Genomic DNA, 22,632 nt, shown 5'->3' on the forward strand with positions numbered 1-22,632 from the left:
ACTTCAGATACAGTATTAGGGGACACAATAAGGTCTATATAAAAGAGACTTCAGATACAGTATTAGGGGACCACTAAGGTCTATATAAAAGAGACTTCAGATACAGTATTAGGGGACCAATAAGGTCTATATAAAAGAGACCAGATACAGTATAGGGGACCACTAAGGTCATATAAAAGAGGACTTCAGATAAGTATTATGGGACCATATATCTGAAGTCTCTTTTATATAGACCTTAGTGGTCCCCTAATACTGTATCTGAAGGCAGAGAAGGATACCCAGGACTCGGTTTACACCTATCACCATTTCTAGCCACTGGGGGAACATAGGCAGGCTGGGGGACGCATATTAATGCAATAACACCTCATAAAGGGAAATGTTCATGCCACAGGACCTTTAATAATTCTCTTCATCATACCATTTATGTGGTACACATATTCATGTTCCCCTCTGGATGATTTGTTATAACTTTGGTGATTATCAGCCATTTCAGCATCAGACATCATCCGGTCAAACTTTTAAAGTTGTCCAATACATTTGAAACTAGAAGGGCACTCAGAGAGTGAAGATGTTTGCCAAGGCATGCCCTATCTCGCAGCTAACATTTGCCTTGATAAATGTAAATATTCCAAGCCCGGGCTTTTATTTATTTGTACTACAGTAGAAGTTTGGTGTAATTTCCGGCATTATTAGGGGGATAATTTGCAAGATACAGATAGCGCCTGCACTAAGGTAACCAGCTAACGCTAACTCGCCCAATGTTAGACCCAGGTGAAAACAGCTTCTGGGGGGTTGTTTGGCTCTAGGTGATGGTACAAAGAACCCTAGGGTGAAATAACGCGAACCATCACTTTAAGTAAATGAAGTCAAGCTTATAAACTGTTACTTTGTTCATGTTCCTGTCAGAAAAGAAAGCATAGTCTTGATCTGCCAGGGATGGAGTTCTTTTGCAGTTTGTAGCCTCAAACTCAGAAGTATAAAAAAACCACAACACTTTCTGTTTTTATCCAGATCAATTCCCCTGATGACAGTGGTGTCCTGGAGGGAAACTGGTCCGGAGACTATTCCGCTGGAACTTGTCCAACAGTTTGGAGTGGGAGCGTGGAAATCTTGAAGCAGTACCATAAAAACAACGGGAGCCCTGTTAAGTATGGCCAGTGCTGGGTCTTTGCTTGCGTAGTCACTGCAGGTTAGCTGATTGTTTCACCTGTTTCCATGACATGCTTGTACAGTATATGTGGAAATGTCACCGAGGTATTGACAACTGGTTCTCTCAACTCTGTGTTCTGTTCAGTTTTACGGTGTTTGGGCATTCCCAGTCGAACTGTGACCAACTTCAGCTCAGCTCACGACACAGACATCTCCTTGACAACAGATGTATACCTGGACGAGAACCTGGAGCCTATAGATTACCTCAACGCCGACTCTATCTGGTATTTCCTGTCACCATCATTGTGATGCGGCTTTATCGTGGCGTGTTTTGCGCTCTACTTTATGAAGCCTGACCTTTGAGTTTTTCCCTGAAGGAACTTCCATGTGTGGAACGACTGCTGGATGGCTCGTCCAGACTTGCCCCCAGGATATGGTGGCTGGCAAGCTGTCGATGCCACGCCTCAGGAGACCAGCCAGGGCACCTACCGCTGTGGCCCTGCTTCTCTCGCTGCTGTGATCAATGGTCAAGTCTACCTCAAACACGACACTCCGTTTGTGTTCGCCGAGGTTTGTGGAATATATAGTTTGCCTCAAGGCTCTGACACACCAACCCGACGGCCGAGCTTCGGCAGAAAAGGCAGTCAGACTGACGGTCTCCCCAAGTTGGTCAAAAAACTTCCTCAGAACACACCAAAACGATGCCGACTGGAGCGTGCATTGTGCGCGTGCGCTGGACATAATACATTTACATAATAGCAGAACAATATGTTGGCGGGCTGATATTAGGCATTTCCCAATCTATCGGTAACGGCATTAATAATGGCCGATACATTTTTTATTTTTTCAAATATTCATTCATCGCAATCCTTTATGATGACAAATACATGATTCTGATGAATGAATATTTCAAAAATAAAATAAAAACGGACAGTCAACCATGTTATGAGTGTTGGTGTTGCATAGTCTGTCCACCAGAGGACGCTCTAAACGTCCCTGTTAGTGATGGCGTTGCATGTCTGTCCACAGAGGACGCTCTACAACGTCCCCCGTTAGTGATGGCGTTGCATAGTCTGTCCACAGGGACGCTCTATAACGTCCTGTAGTGATGGCGTTGCATGTCTGTCCACCAGAGGGCGCTCTACAACGTCCTGTTAGTGATGGCGTTGCATAGTCTGTCCACCAGAGGACGCTCTACAACGTCCTGGAGTGATGGCGTTGCATAGTCTGTCACACAGAGACGCTCTACACGTCCCTGTAGTGATGGCGTTGCATAGTCGTCCACCAGAGACGCTTACAGTCCTGGTAGTGATGGCGTGCATAGTCTGTCCCCACAGAGGACGCTCTACAATGCCCTGTTAGGATGGCGTGCATTAGTCTGTCCACCAGAGGACGCTCTACACGTCCCTGTTTGCAAGCAATGATGATTTTTTTTATGTGTTTTTGTTCAAAGGACTATAAGTTTCCTATCTTAAGTTTGTATTTTTATACATTTTTATTTATCAGAACTTTAATGTTTGATATTTAGATTTTTTGTGGCAATAGAACAAATAATTTACATATTATTTCAGTGAGAATAACTATAAATAACTAATGTACGCAATATATCGGCCGATACAGTGGAATATTGGATTTTTAAATAACCAAATATTTGTATCGGTCTTAAAAATCCTTCATTGGTGTGGCTGTAATCTGTATTGTTGCCCAAAAAAGAAAACCGTCAGCTGATTGGACGAACACGTCATGTGGGTCTGGCTTCTCCGGAATATCAAAACCAGACCATCACGGCGGCTCGTTCGGAATGCAATGTCATAATTCATGAAAATAGTTCCCCAAAACGTGTTTCTGAAAACTTTTTAAGGAGAAATAGGCCGTGCAGCTTCTGAACCTGTCTTCATTTCAGATCAACAAAGGTCAGTTTAAAAGATTTTCTTCAGATTTTAAGAGACTTTAGTCACGCTCATCCCGCTCGTCATTTCCGAGTTAACACTCCACCAATCAGCTTGGTCATTGATGCTGATTGCCGCCTCCAGATTATCGGGTTTGTGTGTCATGACCTTTAAGAGCACAGTTGTAGGGCTGGCAAAGAATGGTCTGAATTTATGCTGGAGGAAAACCCTCTGAAATACAGTTTTTCCTCACATACTTGACCTACAGGAGAAATTGATCTTTCAGGTGTTTTGTATTGATGCATTCTGTGGGCTCTGTGTATGAACCATTAACCATTTTGCATACATCCAACGATGCATGGCGCTTCCAATCTGATCCGGGCTTTGCTGTCTGACTCCCTTCTTATCTGCACACTTTCAGGTGAACAGTGATAAAATCTACTGGCAGAGAAACATAGATGGGACCTTCACTCAAATCTTCAGTGAGAAACAGGTCGTGGGCCACTTCATCAGCACAAAGGCTGTTGGCACTGATGAACGCAACGATATCACACACCTTTACAAATACCCTGAAGGTATCGTCAAACAAAATGCACACACTAAAATGTTCATTTAAAGGAACTCAGAGGATGGAAAACCACTGTCAAACATATTTGATCAATGTATGCTGTATTGAATTAACTCAACATTTCAAATCGTTCCCCAGGTACCGAGGAGGAACGCATTGCTGTGGAAACAGCTTGTAGCTATGGCTCCAAAGCACAGGCATATTCCTCTCCCACGGCGAAGGATGTTACTATAGAAGTGACCATGGATGGTGACGGGCCTAAAATGGGAAGAGATGCAGAGCTGACCATCGTGTTGCGAAACAGCAGCTCGGAGAAACGCGGGCTTACGCTGAATAGCCAGGTGGCAGTCATGTACTACACCGGTGTCAACAAGGCCACAGTCAGAAAGGACAAGACAGATGTGGAGATGCTGCCCAATGAGGGTGAGTGGAGCTTCTTACCCAGGGAAGGTTTGGCCCCCGGGGTTTTCTCAGGGTTTGACGAGAAGTGCATCTGCGATTGTATTTCCCTGGTGGAAACTTCTGCAAAAGGCAAAAGACTAGTCACAAGGAACCGCCTTTTCAGTCCACAGCATCCACTGGCATTTTAAGAAATACGAGATAAATAGATTAGAAGATTGATATCCCTCTGTCTATGGTTAGCTTAGCTTTGCACACAAGCTGCAAACTGCACCTACCAGACCTCTAAAACTACTGCAAGTAATTTAGACTTTACTGCACTCAGGTTGGCTGATTTGGTTACCTTCGAACAGAGCCAGGCTAGCTGTTTCCCCCTGTTTGCAGTCTTTGTGCTAAGCTAAGCTAACTTGCTCTTGGTGGTAGCTTTACATTTACCAGACGGATATAAGAGAGGTATTGTATTCTCATCTAACTCGCAGCAAGAAATCAAATATATCCAAACTACTGCTTTCACAATTGTTCTTGATAAAATATTATAAAGTTTAAAAAAACGAAGCAATGATGTAGGTGAGAAAGATGGAATTTCACTTTTAACACACTTTGCCTACGTGTTCTGTCTACAGTAAAGCATTTGGAGTGGACTCTGGAGTACAAAGACTACAAGGACCAACTGATAGACCAGGCCGCCCTGATGCTGACGCTGTCAAGCAGGGTCAGAGAAACCCAGCAGGTCCTGGCTACTCAGTTCAGTTTCCGGCTCAGGACACCAGACCTTGTCATAAAGGTAAGATAAACAAGTCAGAAGTTGTGATAAAATTACAGCTAAGAAGATTATAATGTGACTCCTGATCTGGTTTTGTTGTTCTCTCACACAGCCGATCGGGGAGGCCGTGGTAGGGGAGAAGATGGCCGTGGAGATTTCATTCACTAACCCACTGCCACAGGTGCTGAAAGCTGTGGAATTCCACGCTGAAGGACTGGGTCTCCTAACTAATCGAAAGATTCGTTATGGGTGAGGAAGGAAAACCTAATTTATTTTGTGCTCAGGTTTTTTTTCTAAGCTACCTTGTCTATCTTTCGCTTCTGTGATTTGTGATTGCCACTGTCATTTCCTGTCCTCAGAGATATCGGCAGTCGCGCCTCCGTGTCTCTGATTGAGAACTTCGTCCCCACCCTGTCCGGGCCGAGGAAATTACTGGCTTCATTACACTGCAAGCAGCTCACACAGGTTCACGGTGTGGCTGACATCACTGTGAGGGACAAAAGCAACGGCGCTCTATAGCGATTTGAAAATCAAGGCACTTTTAACACTGACTGTTATAAATTTGATGTCATTGATTTTGAAAGTTAGAGTCTAGATTTACAAAAGTATGACACTACAGGGCTGCTCTATTTTGCAAGAGAATCTGCAAATGACCACAGATGGTGTTTGTGGGAGAGAACATTTTATATTCTATTAAAACCAGTATTAGCTAACAAAGAACTTGCAATTTTTTTAGTGGCATTTTAGGCCAAAATTTTAGACAAAAAAGATGAGAGAGAAGGGAGAGAGAAGGCACGCTCCACCAGGTGAGCTACCCAGGCACACCAACTCAAGACATGTTAAAGGAGAATTCCGGTCAATTCCAACACATAGCTCTGTTATTTATTAATTTGAAGTGCTGTCAGTGGAGAGGAAAAACTAACCAATCGGTGCTGCCTACACCGAGTTATCCTCCTGCTAGAGTTAGCACCCAACAAGCTAGTTATAAATGTGTTTTTAGACTCTTAATATGTTCAAAATATCTTTAAAAGTGCCCAGCCATGCACAGTTGGTGCAGAGGCTGGACTGTGTGGCAGCTTTAATGAAAGAAGTGTACATTGGTAAATACAAGGTCTCCGTGGAGATCCTGTTTTGTATTTATAAATGTGATTTAATGTCTTTACTTTGCTATGTGTTGACAGAAAGTATTGTGTTATGTAATATATAAATGTTAAATGCTGTTGTATTATTAAAACAAAGAAATTATTCAAAATGTTTCCTGTAGTCTGCTGAATTATTGTGACATTAAAGGTATGAATATTTGACTTTGAGATGTTTTAACATTAATTTGAGTTCCCCCAGCCTGCCTATGGTCCCCCAGTGGCTAGGAATGGTGATAGGTGTAAACCGAGCCCTGGGTATCCTGCTCTGCCTTTGAAAGCTCAGATGGGCCTGTCTGGAATCTTCCCCTTATGACGTCATAACCTTGAATGTAATTTATGAGAACTGAGATTCAGCCAGTGTCTGGTAGAGAGTAGCTGTGGTTTGAGTAGGGCTGCTCGATTTTGGGAAAAATCATAATCACGATTATTTTGGTCAATATTGAAATCACGATTATGTAACACGATTATTTCACATGACTTTGGAAACGTGTTGCATTTATTAAAAAGACACCTTTCAACAATTCTTAAAACGTTGAACATTTATTGTACTTTTTGAACTATTAAAAGAAATATAAATTTCAAATCAAAGTATAAAAGTATTTATTCCCTGTATTTACTTGCACAATCTCTTAAACAAGTAGGCAACATTTTGGCAAAATATAAACAAATTCCAGCAACTCAATCCAGGAATATAAAAGGCGGCCCATCATCAGGCCCCAGCATTAACACAATAAGTAATAAAAAACAACTAAATATTAAGTCACCATGTTAGTAGGGTTGCTAAAATAATCTCTTAAATGGTCTAGCCAGAACACCAATCTGTTAACATGATCTGGTTTAGGAGATGAATGCAGCAGGTGACAATGTTTCCACTTGTACTAAAGACCCTCTCTGAAGAGGAACTTGTAGCTGGAATACTATTCCCAGACAATGGAGTTGGTTTTGCCTTTTCTTGCTTACCAAACGCTGCTGTGGCTGCCCTCCTTCTGCCATCTTTACTCTGGCTGAGTTTTTAAATTCCAGCGGGTGACATGCACGCGACCTGCCTCCCTGACCGTGTAGGCTGAAATCGTTTGGCTTCGGGGGGGCGGATGTGCGCATGACGTGTGTGCGCGCGCGCGCCATTCAGAACACACGAGGTAATTACAAAACAGAATATGGCAAAATAATCGTTTTTACTCGATTGTACTATTTTGGTAATCGTTGGGAGCCAAAACCAAAACCGAAACCGAAATTCAATTAATTGCACAGCCCTAGGTTTGAGCCTGGTTGACTAGGTCTGACTGACTGACTTATTTGTCATTTCTGACTCATTACTTTGACTATAGCGAGTGTTGTAGTACTCAACATCAGTAGGGTCTCAGTGGGAATTGCCGGAATTCAAAAATAGAAAAAGAAAGCTAAAAGGGTGTGATGTTTGAGTCAATTAAGCCCAACAAGCTACATGGGTTTTGAATCAATTAAGCCCAGTAAGTTGCAGGCTGAAGAAACTGGGGAAGACAGAGAAGATTGATGCTGTTCTTGTTTCCCACACGACAGCTCTTTGTGTATAGGCCTACACTTTTTTTAAACTGAAGCGGGCTGGCAGACTCGACTAAGAGACAGTGGAGCAAGCCGACTGTGTCGGAGCGTGGACGAGACATGGCTGGGGCGTGTCAAACACGAACCTGTCAGACTTAGGGAAGAGTCCCACTCACCAGGTAAGCTGAGTTCTCATTCTCAAGTAAATTACAGCACGCAGGGAAAGGACATGGTTGAGGAATGTTCTGCTAGGTTAGCCTTTAGCTGTCTTTGATAGCACAATCTTAGGTTGGCTTAGCAACCATTAACACAGTTAACACATGTCAGTTTGAGTGTAACGTCACTATATCACTTTCAGTGTGGACTTGCCTTGCATAACCTCAACATTTCCTGAAGTTTACTCAACACAAGTTAACAAATGTGTTCTTCATTAGCTGGCTTAATACATGCCTTACCCGCTTTTTAATGTACTGTATGTGTAACAAGTAAGCTCCTGATCTAATGTCAGGGCTTTGGTTAGGTTTTTAAGGTTTTATCAGAAAGATGAGTACAGAGCTGTTTATATTAATGGGATTTTAGATGGGATTGACCTTCATTGCCAAGACAGACAGTGGAGGGTTTCCACAAGGGATCTCATGCTGCATTCATGAAGTGGAATCTGGGAGGGCTTAAATCAGATTTTCCTATTTTCCTGTGCCCACCTCAAAATTGGTTAAGATGGGAAAGCAATCAATGATTGTCTGACTCATTACCTGACAGTGGCAGGGCTTAAGAGAGGCAGTGCAATTCCATCATACAGTGCCTGGAAATAACACTCAGACACAAAGTGGGCCTGGCAAGTCAAAATGTCTCCATGAAGCCTCCAGCGTCCTCTGCCATTTTTTCACTAAGCTTTCCTCAGTCCCAAATATAGTGCACAGGCTGTTGCAAATTCTGACTGCAGAAGTGGCAATAAGCCATGGAAAAAATACTTTTCTTGCTTTTTTTTTGATATTCACACGGTTGGAAGTTTCTGACAAGCAAAGTTTGCTGGTGTTTAACTTGAATTTCCTACTCGGAAATCCTGATCTGTCTTTTTTTTTTCACAGAAATGAAAGAAGCCATTTAATCCCTCTACCTAGACACTCCGGTTTTTTGTTAACAATGGGGGGTTAATATATGGAGCACAGAAGATTTCCATAATTATGTCAACAACGGAGGCCCGCAGTGTGTGCCCCCGTTTCAAGCCAGCCTCCAGTCCACAAAGTATTTTCACAGAGTTCCTTTCATCCTTCCTTCGTTACTGGTTTGCTGTGCTGTTCAAGGTACTGGAGCCTTTAACATTGAACATTTCTTAAAAAAGATAAAAAGAGACTTAAAACGCTTCAAATGTAAAGTTATTCACTTCCAAAGCGGCACAAAAAATAAATGGCAATGTCAATAGAATGCTAACGGCGGGTGATGGCTTGTTAGCATCAAAATGGCGCCATAGGAGCTATGCTTTGTGGGTGCTCGCTTAAAACCCCTTGATGCACACGCGTTCATTCTCTCTTGTGGGGGGAGGGGCTCAGGGGACTGTTTTGGGCTTTAGCAGAAAGGCGGGAGGGGCTGTGAAGTTGTTAATGTTGAAATGTTTTGGCTAAATCTTGGATATTCGCAATCCTGTGTGTTTGTGTGTGTGTGTGTGTGTGCATGTGTGTGTGTATGTGTGGGTGGGTGTGGGTGTGTGGCCTGGCGGCAATCCCAGCCTGTTCCCATTATTCTTTTCAGTATTTAGAGTACAGCCTATATGTATAGTGTATGTATATATTTTTATTTTAACTTAAACCAACGTTTTCTTGCTTCAGTCTTACTAAGTAGTTTTGTTTATTGTAACCACTTATTTAAAACTGGGACTATAACTCAGGTGAAAATAAGTTTCCCCTTATTTCAGATTGAAAATGCAGTTTAGTTTTTATGGGGACATCATTTTTAGGAAACAGGGTTAGTTCTACAGCTCAGAGATGGATATTCGCAGTGATGCTGTCGTTATCATATGACATGGTCGCTCCGGGCTAGGACTCGGGGATAGAGGACGGAGATATAGACCTTTTAAATTCAGACTTTAAACAAATTGGCTTCTCTGTGAGCTTGAAGATGGTGACATTATCCCAACCGAAAATTCTGAAAAAATAGAAAAAGTCATAATAGGGTACCTAACTCAGACAAGAAGACTCATTTAATGAACACTCGAGACAACATAAATCTTAAAGAGACAAAGTTGCTTCAAATCCTTGGCCTGATGTGGTTTGTGCCAGAATGTAGGGGATCAATATTGCAATATGCTCTTTACTGATCAAATGTTTGCACACTTAGTCAGACAACAACACGTTTGGCTTTGTAATCAATAAAGCCCCTGGAGGTATTGAGGTTTTCTTCGTCACGACTTACGAACGTGCGTGTGCTTGTCTGTGTGTGTGTGTGTGTGTGGCCACTGTTTGTGATAATTATTGAATTTTACCTGAGCTGAAGTCCCAGAACATGAGGTGTGAACTGTCTGGATTCACATGAGATAGTCTCTGAAAGGGTGTGATCTCTGTGGGCTGACGTAAACCCTGCTGCAATGGTGCGCATAATACATCCAACCATATACTGTAGGTCTATCAGTACTGCACAGAGAACAGAAGAAGGGTTGATGCCCATGTGCCCATCATGTTTGCCTATTCTAAAAAAGTCTTCCTGAACACAATAGCAAAAAAGCTGCATTACAAGATGTAATGTACTGTACATAGAAGCTCAGTATAACTTTGTTGGGGGAAATCTATGCATTCATCATCATCTGCTCATCCAGTATGGGGTCACGGAGGCAGCAGCTCCAGCAGGGGACCCTTAAACTTCCCTTTACCTGAGACACATCAACCAGCTTTGATTGGGGGATCCCGAGGCGTTCCCAGGCCAGGTTGGAGATATAATCTCTCCACCTAGTCCTGGGTCTTTCCTGAGGCCTCCTCCAGGCTGGACGTGCCTGGTACACCATCATTGTCAGGTGCGTCATCACCCTAAATGGCATCTGCGTATTCATGCCAGGCAAATTACTTTTCTGTATACTTACAGAGTAGCTGGAGGAGCTGCTTTTTTTTTTTTCCTCTTGCTGCCTACCTCCGTGTGCTGAATTAACATAACCAGGTCAAAAGTAATCAACAAATGCAAAATAGTCCCAGGATGGTGTCAGCAAGTGACAGGTGAGTGACACAAGTGACAAGTTAAAGTAGGGCACGGAAAAATCGTTTCCTGACTCCTTATTTTCTCATTTCTGTTGAGGGGAAACTGGCCAATGTGGATCCACTGGCAGGACTCTTTCTTCATATTTCTTAGTTCTCTAAGTTTGTGATTGGTGATTAGCTGTAAAGCCCTGTGTGATCCTCCTTATTATTTTAAAGGGGACATAGAAAAACTCACTTTCAGTGCTTGTGCACGTACATTGGGTGCACATACTGCACATTTGGGTATCTGGAGTCAGATCAGAAAACATGGGATTCAACAAGCCATTCAGAGTGATCTCCCCTTCTTATGTCATAATGCAGAATTATTACAATATTTGCCAACGTTTGCCATATTTTTCTTGCAAGACAATCTGAGCCGTCTGGGTTTTTGGGCAGGGGGCTTAAAGAGACCGGCGGTGAACGGTGGGTTTCAGACGTAGTAAATGGAGGTATATTGGACATTAAAGTAGAGCTGGTCAATATATCGATGTGAGACTAAATATTGTCTTAGATTTTGGATATTGTTTCTGGAGACAGAATACCGTATTGAAGCAAATTGCTGATTTTAGTTCCTTTTTTTCATCGTATGGGAAAATTGGTATATTTATAAAATCACTTTTCCGGTGACTTTTAATTTTGATCACCCATGACTGTCAAAATAATCATTAAGTTATACAGCAAGCTTAGCAGATGGAAGATGAGCGGACAAAATAATTAAACGAGTGAAAAATACTTGATGATGAACAACCATGTAAGATGATATAATCTATTATTGTCTGGTATTTTACTATCCCTGATCTTCCCATCTCTGCTGGTCACTCTCCTGCCCACAGATCATCTGTCTTACAATATAAAATGAGAAATATATTTATATATATATATGTATTCAGAAAATCATTATTACATGTGAACCCATTGTAAACAGCCCCGTGAGGTGCAGCGGACGTGTGGCTCAGGCAGTAATGAAGTGGACTGAAAGGCTGACTGTTACCCTCAACACTCAACACTCAATCTGCAGCATTAGAAAAATAACAGGTTGCCAAATCTCTGTTTTGATTGAAAAACATAAAACCACACAGCAAATCAATAGCACGGACAGGAATATGTTAGTACTCCATCCATACGGTGTTATTGTTGGCTTTGAACGGGAAGAAAACAAAATATTAATGCCACGGACCACAGCAGCAATATTACAGTGTCAGGCTTTGTTTGTCAAACCCACTGCTTGGCAACCTGATCCTACTCATTATTTTATTATTCATGTATCTGCGGCCATGGCAAGTTCAGTCTAAATTTGGGAATATGATCTGTGCGAAACAGAGCATTAGAGCACTATATTAGAGGAGCAGCTTGCTTGAGCTCTCAAATAAAAATCCCCCATTGAACCTTATCCCATGGAAATTGTCTCCTGAATGGAAAGATGACTTTCTACGAAGTGCTAAATCCCAGGTGTTCCAAACTCGTAGATAACAGATCTGAAAAAGCTCATTTTTCATGCAGCATACGATGCTCCTGGAGATGCTCTTTAATCGCTTTAGAAAACCTGTTTTGTAGATTAAATCGCTTGCGGGACAAGAAGCTGTCTGTTTTTCAGCCACCAGTCCTGCAGGTGTGAAATGTAGGAACAGGTGGGCCTTTAATTCAGATCCTGCTAAACAGAAACATGACATTTTGAAGATGAACAAAAAAGCACTCTAGGTATTTGTTATTTCAGTTTTTACTTGTTACTGTAATTCCTTTGTAACACATTGCCTCTCATTTCTTTGGAACAGTAGTTGGCGCAGAAAACAAAGTAACACAAGATTTTGTTCCAGGAACACACTCCATTATCCAATCAAAAGGTTGTGTGCCAAAAGCCTAGATGTTTGAATGCCAAAATCTGACTTTTCTGGTCAGACGTGTGGCTTTTTATCCTGCCATAGACAATACTTGTCTGAAATCTTGAGTGGTTTAAGGGTCAACAATCAATCTGCATCAACTGTCATGTCTTAAGGTCAGAAAATGCCTCTCTGGTCTGAAAGATATTGTTTTTGGTATGACAGTGTCAGTCTGTCGGTCCACCACTTTGGTCCAGGCTGAAACATCCCAACAACAGAGGGAGTGCTATGACATTTGGTATTTGGACATTCATGGTGCCCAAAGGACGAATCCTACTGACTTTGGTGGAAATCGTCCAGGATGAATTGTGATACTGTCCCTTAATGTTTCCTCTAGCTCATCAATAGGACAAGTGTATTGTTTGGTTGGTTTATGAGTGCCAAGATAGCTCATTTGGTAGAGTGGGCGCCCATATACAGTCTTTAGAGGTTTACTCCTCAATGCAGTGGGCCCAGGTTTGACTCCGACCTGCGGCCCTTTACTGCATGACATTTCCCCTTTCATGTCTTCAGCTGTCCTATCAAAATAAGGCCTCTAATTCCCAAAAAAATCATTAAAAAAATAGGTTAGCTTAAGTAGCTTTATGACCAAAATACCTGAAATATTAACCTTTCCATCAGCTTTAAGCTGTGCTTTGTGTTTAGTGCTAAATGGTAAATGTTAGCCTGCCAACACGCTAAAATAAGATGGTGAACAAGCTTGAGCCTGCAATAACATTTTTTCTTCTTTTAAGCACTCGAAGGCAGCAGAGAGTTGTGATTGAAGTTGATATGGCGTACTTGTTAGCAAAAAGGTGTTTATTTACACATCCAATAGATCTCAAATCCTCGTTACTTTTAGTTTGTATTTGGTTTTCCTGAAGGAAATATCTGGTTTGGCTGCTAAATGCTAAACTATGTTCACCAGCTAGTCTCTGACTAGATTGTTAATAAGTGACATCATGACAAAGATCCCGACAGAGATAGACCACGTGATTGACGCATTGATTTGTCTCTCTGAACACTGGCCAATCACATTCCACTCCATCCTACCACAGAGACAGAGCGCATTTAAGTCCCGCCCCCACCGGCGGGAAAAACAACTCCACAAAGTGCCGGTAGCTAGCTAAAACTACATTAAACAACATTATTTTAGCACCCTTTGTCTACCAGAGAACAAAAGGTAGCTGCTAGTATGCTAATATTAGTTATACAAAAATAATACTATAGCTTTCTGATGTATCCACACTCCACTAATAGCCTACAAGTTGCTTACTGTGTAAAAATGCAGCTTAGCTCACTTGTTTACTACACAAGACATTTTATGACAGGCATGCTCCAGCCTCAACCTTTAGCCATCTTGCCATCAAGATAGGGTGACCAGACGTCCCCGGTTTTGGTGACCTGTCCCCGTCTGGATCTGTCCTCGGAAATGTCCCCTGGTTTTCACTGTGACTGACAGACCCGAAATTGAAATGAAACAGAAAGAAAACACCAATAGTCGCTCAAGACAGCCAGAGAAAGCGCTGCTCAGAGCTCAGAGATGTTTCAGAAAGCCGTATTTTCCGATCCTAAAATTACAAATTATTTACATGGAGTCTGGTGGGTTTAGCAAACGCACTTTTCTGTTTTAAAAAAGGATCTTAATCTTTAACAGAAAGATCGACCTCCTTATGAATCCTTTCCATAATGTTGTCAGACACTTAGAATATTAATCTGAGTCTGTCAATAGCAAAACAAACACTTTTATTTACTGTGAATACAAGCCGGACAATTATTCTATTAATTTACAGTGTAACTTTTTTCTGCTGCCGGCTGCAGTGATCTCGTTTGATACCGGGTCAATGTCAAAGGAAAATATTTCCTCATTAGTTTTTATTGTCTCCGATACTCAATGAGTTGTTGCAGAAACAAGCCTGAAGCAATAAAGCAAAAGTTATCAGAGAAATGTATTTCAGTAAACATTACAACATTCCCCTCTGAGGTGTAGTGGAGTACAAGTATGAAGGGCGATTCTAGGATCAGACCTTTAGGGGGGATCAGCCCCTATTTAGAACAGCTCTAGGTCTAGTGTCCCAGTTTTAAGTTTTACAAAAATAAAAACATGAGGTGTTTTGGAGGTACAGACGCTTCTGAGCTGAAAACGTCCCCGGATTTTGTCTGAGAAATCTGCTCACTCATATCATCAAGAACCAGGCGGGCTTTTTGAGTCAATAAGTATCATAGTATCTGATAGGTGGAATATTTAAGCATGTAGGTTTTCAACTGTAGTTCATCTATTCTAAAGATCTTCCACAGAAGATTTAGTTTGAGGAAACACAACCTTACAGCTGAGAGTAGATTGGTATGTGTAACACTAGTCTCACAAATCAGGAGTTGTTTCAAAGGCAACCCTTTTTCACTGATATAGATTAATTAACCGGTGCAGGAACCAGAAGACTACAAGAAACGCAGTTAATCTGATGTTCAGAGAGACACATTGGGCACACACTTGTGTGTTTGTGTGCGTGTGTGTGTACCCACGGTTATCTTCCTTGTTCAATAATTGAACAAAGCTGCATTTAATCTAAATTTATTGGATTTCTCATGTGTGCGGTCTCCTCCATCATTTCTGGTCTTGATTCCCAGGTATCTATCTTACTTACCACTCAGCTTAGTGGCAGTATTAGGGTCTGGGGTCAGTATTTACTTGTGTTGAAGGGGAGTGCAAGGAAAGGTGGTGTCCGCCAGATTGTGACGGGCTGGTCTGGGTCTCAAAAGTCCAGGGCGGATTTTTTTCTTTAACGTAAGTCCTGCCCTGGTCTCGTGAGACTGGCTGCTATGGCTGGCTGGTATGGCTGCACCCTGGAGCGTCCCATGTCATGCCGTCTCATCTCATGCCGAGGTGTGTCCAACGGTAAATTCAGAGGGTCAACAATACGAAATCGCGACTGATTTTCCAGATGGAGTCACGGGTAAATTCGTGAACACGTTTGTTGTAATCAATTGCAAAACGTTAACAATTTTGCCATACATGTAGTTTGCTCATTTCTGAATGTTATTGCTGTGTTGTTCCCTGATATTATTGTAGCCTACATTTGATGAAAAACTGCATCACACAGCCATTTCTGCCAATTAACGGCAGAATTTCCTGAGGAGGGATAACAAGGATCTGCACACAACAAGAATACAAAAATAAACATGTTACAATCCTTCCAAGACTCCTTTTTAATTTTATATTCTATATTGTTTTCATACTTCATTGTGACATTGCTGCAAATACAATTGCTTATCAGCATGGCATGAGACGGGAGAGGCTCCAAGTTGCAGCAATATAGAAGGATTTTTTTTAGTATGCCTATAATTTGCATTTATTTTAGAGACGGACGTGTATTTTTAAACATTAGAAAAAAAACATGTATATATTTCAAGTATTTTTATTCATTAGCATGATAGTTGACGCAAGCTTTTACTTTAAAAAGTAATATTAGTGTTAGAAGTATTTTATTCCAGATGCAAGCTTTTATTTTGAAAAGTAGAAGCTCGGGACAGCACCAGGTGGGATGGCAGAAGGCTTTTTTTTGTTTCCCTATAATCTGCCTTTATTTTATAGGCAGACATATATTTTTTAAGTGTTTTATTCATAGCATGATGGTCAACACAAGTTTATTTTTATTCCAGATGCAAGCTTTTATTATCGGGGATGGCACCAAGTGGGACGGCATGAGACAGGACAGCGTGACATGGGACGCTCCAGGCCGCAGCCATACACTCTTGGGTCTCGTCTCGACATAATGAACTTGTAGAGTCACGTGACGAATGAGGTCTTTGACCAGTAACAAATGTTTCCAAGAAACACCAGTGTCATGGGAAAGACGAGATGGATGTTTCCACCACTTCACTGATAACGGCTGAAAGCATCTGGCTGGCGAACACAATCTGCAAGTTTACTCAAAGTCCTAAAGAGTTGCAAGGTCGAGTTTGAAAACACCAGTCTGCATTTTCCCTGAAGTCCTGAAGTGCAATTTTACAGAAAGTTGAAAAAAAGTTGTGGTCCCAAATGGGAAAAGTGGTTGGCAGTAATTATCAAGTTAAACAGAAACGAGACGTGTTTGAGTGACCTTTCGCGGTTGAGAATATTCAGGTTCTCTGCAGGCAATTAGCATGTTTGAGCATTAGGGTTAATAAGGAACCCTGGCAGATAAATGGGATGTTTTTTTGTTTTTTTTTTACATTGACCTTAATGAGAGTGAGCTGCAGGATGCTGTTCGCTACGTTCACGGTTTTGCTTCTGAGGATGAACTACACCACCATAAAAACGATTATTGCACGCTGTTTTGAATCCCATTTAAAGAATTGCTGCTGTGTCTTATTTATAACTCTTACATACTTTGGTGTGGTAGAATGCACAGTGGGAAATAATAACCTTTCACAACCTCAGGAATAATCTTATACTTCCAGCTGTAATATACTGTCAGTTTTCTTCTGAAACAGCTCATTAAATGTGACTTTGATTGTACCATTATGCGCAGAAAGCGAGCAGTGGGACCTAACGCTTTCAAAAGCGTATTGAATTGTCCTCAGGTGTTGTATTTGTATCGTTTGCTCCAAATGACTTGTGTTTTCATGTAGCTTATCACCTTGGAAACACAGGCTGTCTTGTCCGGTGAGCAGCAGCGACATTTGACTCTCATCTGCGAAAAGAAAACAAGTGTGGGAATCCGCTCTCCAGTCCTCTAGGACCTCATCTGTGTTCAGGGCTCACCAGATATTTGCCACAATAGCAATTGCATTACTGTCACCATATTGGAGCGATGCAAACCAGGAGGATGTGAACCGCTTCCAATTTTTCTTTTTTCAGGTCTCCAGCAGAGCCCGGAAACAATGTCAATTGCCGAGTGGAGCAATTTGTTTTCTATTTGCAGGTCTACCTGGGTGTCTGCACACGTTACCTGAACCAGTCTATTCATCTCATTCTCTGCTGACCTTTGTAAGAAATGCTTCCAAATTGACTTTTGTCTGTTTTTGGGGGGAGTAAGTGATGAGGGAAGGGAGGGGGGCCACTTATATCCTCCTCCTCGACTCAGAAGTCTGTCTCCATTGTTACAGATGGATTTTGCGAAGCACGCATGACAGTTGTCTAATGTGAGTCACATCTTTCGGAGCTGTTTAGGGAAAGCCTTTTCACAGGCACAAAATGTGTATTCACACCCACAGCAATCGTTGCATTTAAACCACTGTTATTAAATGGGGCCAGTGGGAGAAAAACAACACCACCACCACATGAGACAGAAAAATGTCCTCACGAGACCGCGCAGCAGCCGACGAAAAAAAAAAAAAAGAAGCTGTTTCATTCTGGATGGTCTCAAGAGAAAGAATTTTCATAAAACAAAAGCCACTTAATGTGATGTGTTGTATTCACTGTCAGAGGTAGAGATGGAAAATCTGATAATGGGAGCCGTTCCAAAGTTCAGCTGAGATGTTGCAACAAACAAAGAAATCACTAAATGCTTTGAAAGTTCTTCTGCATCAAGTACAAGCACAAGTCTTCCAACCGGTACGACCACATAGGTCGCTTGTTTCTAGCCTCTAATACGACCCACAGGAGCGATTCCTAAATAAGCATCTCTACTGGTGGCAGCAGATAACTAGGCCTAAATGTAACTAAATGTAAGCCTAAATGTGGTTAATGTTGCGAAACGGTTGCAGATTTGTTGACTTGATGTCACCCTCCGATGTGAGTCGAGTGAAGATGTGAGTCGCGCATGCGTCACTCTGCAACAAGTAGCCTACAATATGCTAACGAGAGACTTCTGTAATGTCAATGGACCTACTTAACCAAGTTGGTTCACTGCTGGCTACAAGTTAGCATCAAACACACCAAGTTGAATGGTGTTTTGAGCTAACGTTAGCAATCAAACAATCATAGATTGCTAAAATGTTTTTGATATGACTGCTAGCTTAGCTACAAACTAGCAATCAAACACAACAAAGGCTGTCATATGAATGGTGTTTTGAGCTAACGTTAGCACTCAAACAATCATAGGTCGCTAAAATGTTTTTGAAATGATTTCCATCTTCTGTTGTTTGTAATGAGAAGTTTATTATTTTATGGATTTCACAAATTTCAGTATGATACGTTATGCCGTAAATTGTTTAAATCTGAGCATGTGCAACTCACATCTGCGCTTGACTCAAATCGGGTAGTGACACTTGGTTAGGTTTAGGAAAAGCTCCTGGTTTTGGTTCAGATACATGATTTTGTTATGCAACTTCTGTCACACACAGACTATATTTAGTCATGTAGTTAAACTAAGACTAAAAGTAGTTCTACCTCCACCAGCTACACCAGTAAAAGACTACTAACGGGTGCCCGGATTGCTCAGTTGGTAGTGTGGGGGTTTGCTCCTTAGCACAGCAGGCCAGGTTTCAACTCCGACCTGTGGCCCTTTGCAGCATGTCATTCTCCCCTCTCATGTCTTGTCAATGAAGGCCTGAAAATGCCCAAAAAATACTACTAACACATCAATGCAGTCACAATTTAACAATGTGATATATAACAGTATATTTTTTTTATTACATTACACAAGTATGGTCATTAGAGACCATACTTGCGTATTTTACTCTAGTCTTTTACAAATGTACGTAAGTATGTCACATAGTTACGTGGGACGTGCCGTCACTAGGTCATGTACTTACATATACATAAGCCACATACTAGCGGTGTTCAAATGAATCATCAATCATCATCGATGCATTGTGATGTGGATGTGGACGATGATGCAGTGACAGACCATAACCGATGATTGCCTACTGCCTTTGTTTCTGCCTTTTGTCTGCTGTCTGCTGTGTTCAGATTCCACTACGTTCAGGAAGTGTCTTTTTTTTTCCAGAGCAGATACAATAAAAAGGGGTGTTCACATGCCTGACTGGTTGAATTTGTCAAGGAACATCATATATGGTAATGTATAATATTGAGGTGACTCATCGTGACATTGATTCGAGCCGTTGACAGGATAATAGTAATTGAATTGTATCGTGTGGAACAACCCTGTCACATTCGTAATTTTACTAATAAGTGAGTTCATAATAACCAATTAGTTGAAATAAGTCGTTAACCCTTGTGTCGAAAAGATTAACACTTTTTTTCAGCCTTTTATCGACATTTGACATATTTGACTTTTGACATTAATGCATCATTTTTTATTTATTTCACTAAAACCACCTTACTACTACTAGTTTAACACTACTTTTTGGAATTCATGGTCAATAACCCTCATTTGTATGAATTATACCTAATATTTGAGCTAATAAAGCAGAAAATATGAATTATTTTGACTAATAGTTTAGTTTAGTTTTTATGTTGAGTGGATGAGTTTGGTCAGGATGCTGATTTGAAATCATTTCAATTTACACCCAAAATTTTATGAAAGTGATTGTATTTGCGAAGAGCGTTGCATGGAATCCATCCTTTTTATGGTCATTTGGTTAAAAATGCCATATTTCTGATACAGACATTTTTGAAATGAGGTTAAGGTAACATAACGTTGACTTTTAGCTTCACACGGGACACAACCAGCGGTCTCCTGGGTGATGGACTCTTGTTTGCTTGCCCTCTATTCGGACTTTGTCGCTTTTTACACTACGTCACCTACTTCCTCCTTTACTTATGCTCTTATTGCTGCAGTCACAAGAGGTCGGCGCCACTATACACGCGAATACGGGTAGTAAGGTCGTAATAAACAGCTTGTAAAAACCTATGGTGTCTTTTTTTCATTTTTTTTCCAAGGATAGTCTCTTAAATCTGCACTCCTGAACTCGCCATCTAAACAATTTACACACACACTGCATGCTTCACATTGCTTCTGTAGGAGGATTTATTACTATACTTGACTTTCAAGACAAGTTAAAGTATGTTGATGGGAAGAAGGTCAAAATAGAAGGCGTTATCATCCTGTTAGCATGGCTGTTCTCTCCACACCATGACTTGGTCGCTGCAGCATGTGTCTCCCATGGTTCAATCATCACCATGGGGCCACACAATTCCTACAAGGCACAGCGATTGTGTTGTTTCCTGGCCGTCTTAAATCCCTAAGGATGCATTTCTGGATATATTTAGTTTCTGTTCATCTGTGCTGGAAATATGTATCCAAGGTCCAAACCCTACACTTCACGCCTTCTGCTTATCTTGTGCTTGTTATCCGATAATAAAAGCTTTACAGCAATCTTCAAAATGAGAACTCCCTGTTTTCACTGCTGTGTCACAGTCTTCTGTGAAACTTTATTTCTTTTTACAAGCAATATTCTTTAATATTTGATGTTAGTTTCTTTCTGTGTTAAACAGTAATTTGGCAGGTGTGTCTCACATAAAAACAACAGCTATCATTCACACAGAGCACAACAAGATTCCTCCGCACCCACTCATGCCTGAATCAGCCCTGAGTGTTATCTCATTCAGTCTTACTACACCTCTCACAAAACACTTAAAGACAGCGTTCCACATTTTGGGAAATAAGCTTATTTGACTGCCGGACTGTTGCTTATTGAATTTCTTCGGCCCATACAAGGCGTCAAACTCTTTTTCACTGAGGGCCACACTGAAAAAAGACAATTGCATTAAGGGCCAGACATGTAGTGTTTATTGACATGCTTTTGTTTCATTGAAAAAGTGAAATGTCTTTGACTTTATTACTTACAGCATGTCACTTTTGTCTAAATGTTATTAGGTTTTTTTTGGGTCATTTTTGTTGTTTTTTACACTGACTTTTTGTGGCTGATGTTTTTGTCCCCTTTTTTTTGGGGAATTTTTTTAATTATTTTTTGACGACCATAAAGCCCTACAAAAGTCTGCAAACCATTTCCTTAGCTACCATAGAATTTAGGAAGTCAAGGAAAACAATGGTAATATTTGTTTTACAGCCGGAATAGGAAAGCTCTCTGATTCTCAGGGAATTTCTGAGTGTCAAAGTCGGCAAATCTGCCAAATTCTGTCTCAAATGTCACATAATTGCATTTTGAAAAGATTTTTATTTTTTTTCAATGTGGTATGGCACAACTAGGCGGGCTAAAATCTATTGTGAACCTTAATTCATATACAGACCGGGTCTAAATCTGCAAGGGCCCTGATTCGGACCTCAGGCCTTGAGTTTGACACGTGGTGTACGTTTAGCGAACAAGTCAGCTAACAAGAAAAACTCCAGCTCTTTATGCTATTTCCCTTTAGTCTCTCTCCCTTTTCTTCATGTCTAACTGTTTAAAAACTAAATGACGAGCAACTTTAGTCATTTTCAACTCGGGATAGAACAGGGAAAAAATCAGATATCACGATATTCTTGACCAAAGACCTAAATATTAATATTGCGGCGATATTTGAGGGTTGACAATATATATATATACATATATACATACAACTTCTGTGCACTACAGGTGTTGAAAGGCACATTAAGTTACCTTCTTAGACAAAGCCAAGCTAGCCTTGTTTCCCACCTTTGTGCAAAGATAATCTAACCAGTAGCGTCATATTTAATGTACAGACATGAATGTACCAATAAAGAAAGTGTACAAGCATATTTCCCCAAATGTCAACTCTACACTACCCATGTTCCATATTTGATCAATAACACGTACAGTTAGGAAACCTGTAGGCAGTCTTATTTTTTTATTCTTTCTTACACCAAGACACATTCATTGCCAATATACAAAGTAGTCCAGTACTGTCGGTGGTGTAAACCAGTCAAGTGTTAGAATAAATACTGCACTTTAACCCTTGTGTTGTCTTCCCATCGACCTGCAACTTGGTGTTTTTCTGGGTTGAAATTTCAACATTTTGTTGGTCTTTTTCTACACTTTTCTAGATGTTTTTGTCAATTAAATTCCATGTTTTTGTCACTTTTGAAGTTTTTTTTAACTATGTTTTAGACAATTTTTAACAATTCTTTTGTCGCCTTTTCCAATTTTTTTATTATCGATTTTTGTTGGTCGGTTTTTGAGCGTTTAAAAAAAGAATGTTTTTGTGGATTTTTTTTTCAACATTTTTTGTCATAGTTCTGGTATAGAAAGTTTTTGTAAACGGGTCAATTTGACCCGAGGACAACAGGAGGGTTAAAGAACACAATCTAGCTTGGCATAGAAGATAGGCTCGTTCG

General features: G+C 40.9%; 1 protein-coding gene and 1 long non-coding RNA gene across 2 annotated transcripts in view; one reads left to right on the plus strand and one right to left on the minus strand.

Moving 5' to 3' along the window:
• LOC116695608 (protein-glutamine gamma-glutamyltransferase K) overlaps positions 1-6,016 on the plus strand; it is a 20,022-nt gene extending 14,006 nt beyond the window's left edge. Inside the window, exons 7-14 of the mRNA XM_032525999.1 lie at positions 1,012-1,189; positions 1,295-1,433; positions 1,527-1,719; positions 3,460-3,613; positions 3,745-4,029; positions 4,629-4,789; positions 4,881-5,017; positions 5,128-6,016. Of these exons, the coding sequence (XP_032381890.1) occupies positions 1,012-1,189; positions 1,295-1,433; positions 1,527-1,719; positions 3,460-3,613; positions 3,745-4,029; positions 4,629-4,789; positions 4,881-5,017; positions 5,128-5,287 (1,407 nt within the window). The 3' untranslated portion in view covers positions 5,288-6,016. The remainder of the gene's footprint in view (positions 1-1,011; positions 1,190-1,294; positions 1,434-1,526; positions 1,720-3,459; positions 3,614-3,744; positions 4,030-4,628; positions 4,790-4,880; positions 5,018-5,127) is intronic.
• Positions 6,017-6,294: 278 nt separating this feature from the next.
• Positions 6,295-21,871, minus strand: LOC116695674 (uncharacterized). The gene is made up of 3 exons (XR_004333524.1): positions 21,792-21,871; positions 20,708-20,713; positions 6,295-6,305 (listed from the first exon to the last, which is right to left on the minus strand). It is a non-coding gene; the product is annotated as an uncharacterized LOC116695674 (long non-coding RNA).
• Between the last annotated feature and the right edge of the window lie 761 nt (positions 21,872-22,632).

Source organism: Etheostoma spectabile, chromosome 9 (assembly GCF_008692095.1).
Source record: "Etheostoma spectabile isolate EspeVRDwgs_2016 chromosome 9, UIUC_Espe_1.0, whole genome shotgun sequence".
Taxonomy (NCBI): domain Eukaryota; kingdom Metazoa; phylum Chordata; class Actinopteri; order Perciformes; family Percidae; genus Etheostoma; species Etheostoma spectabile.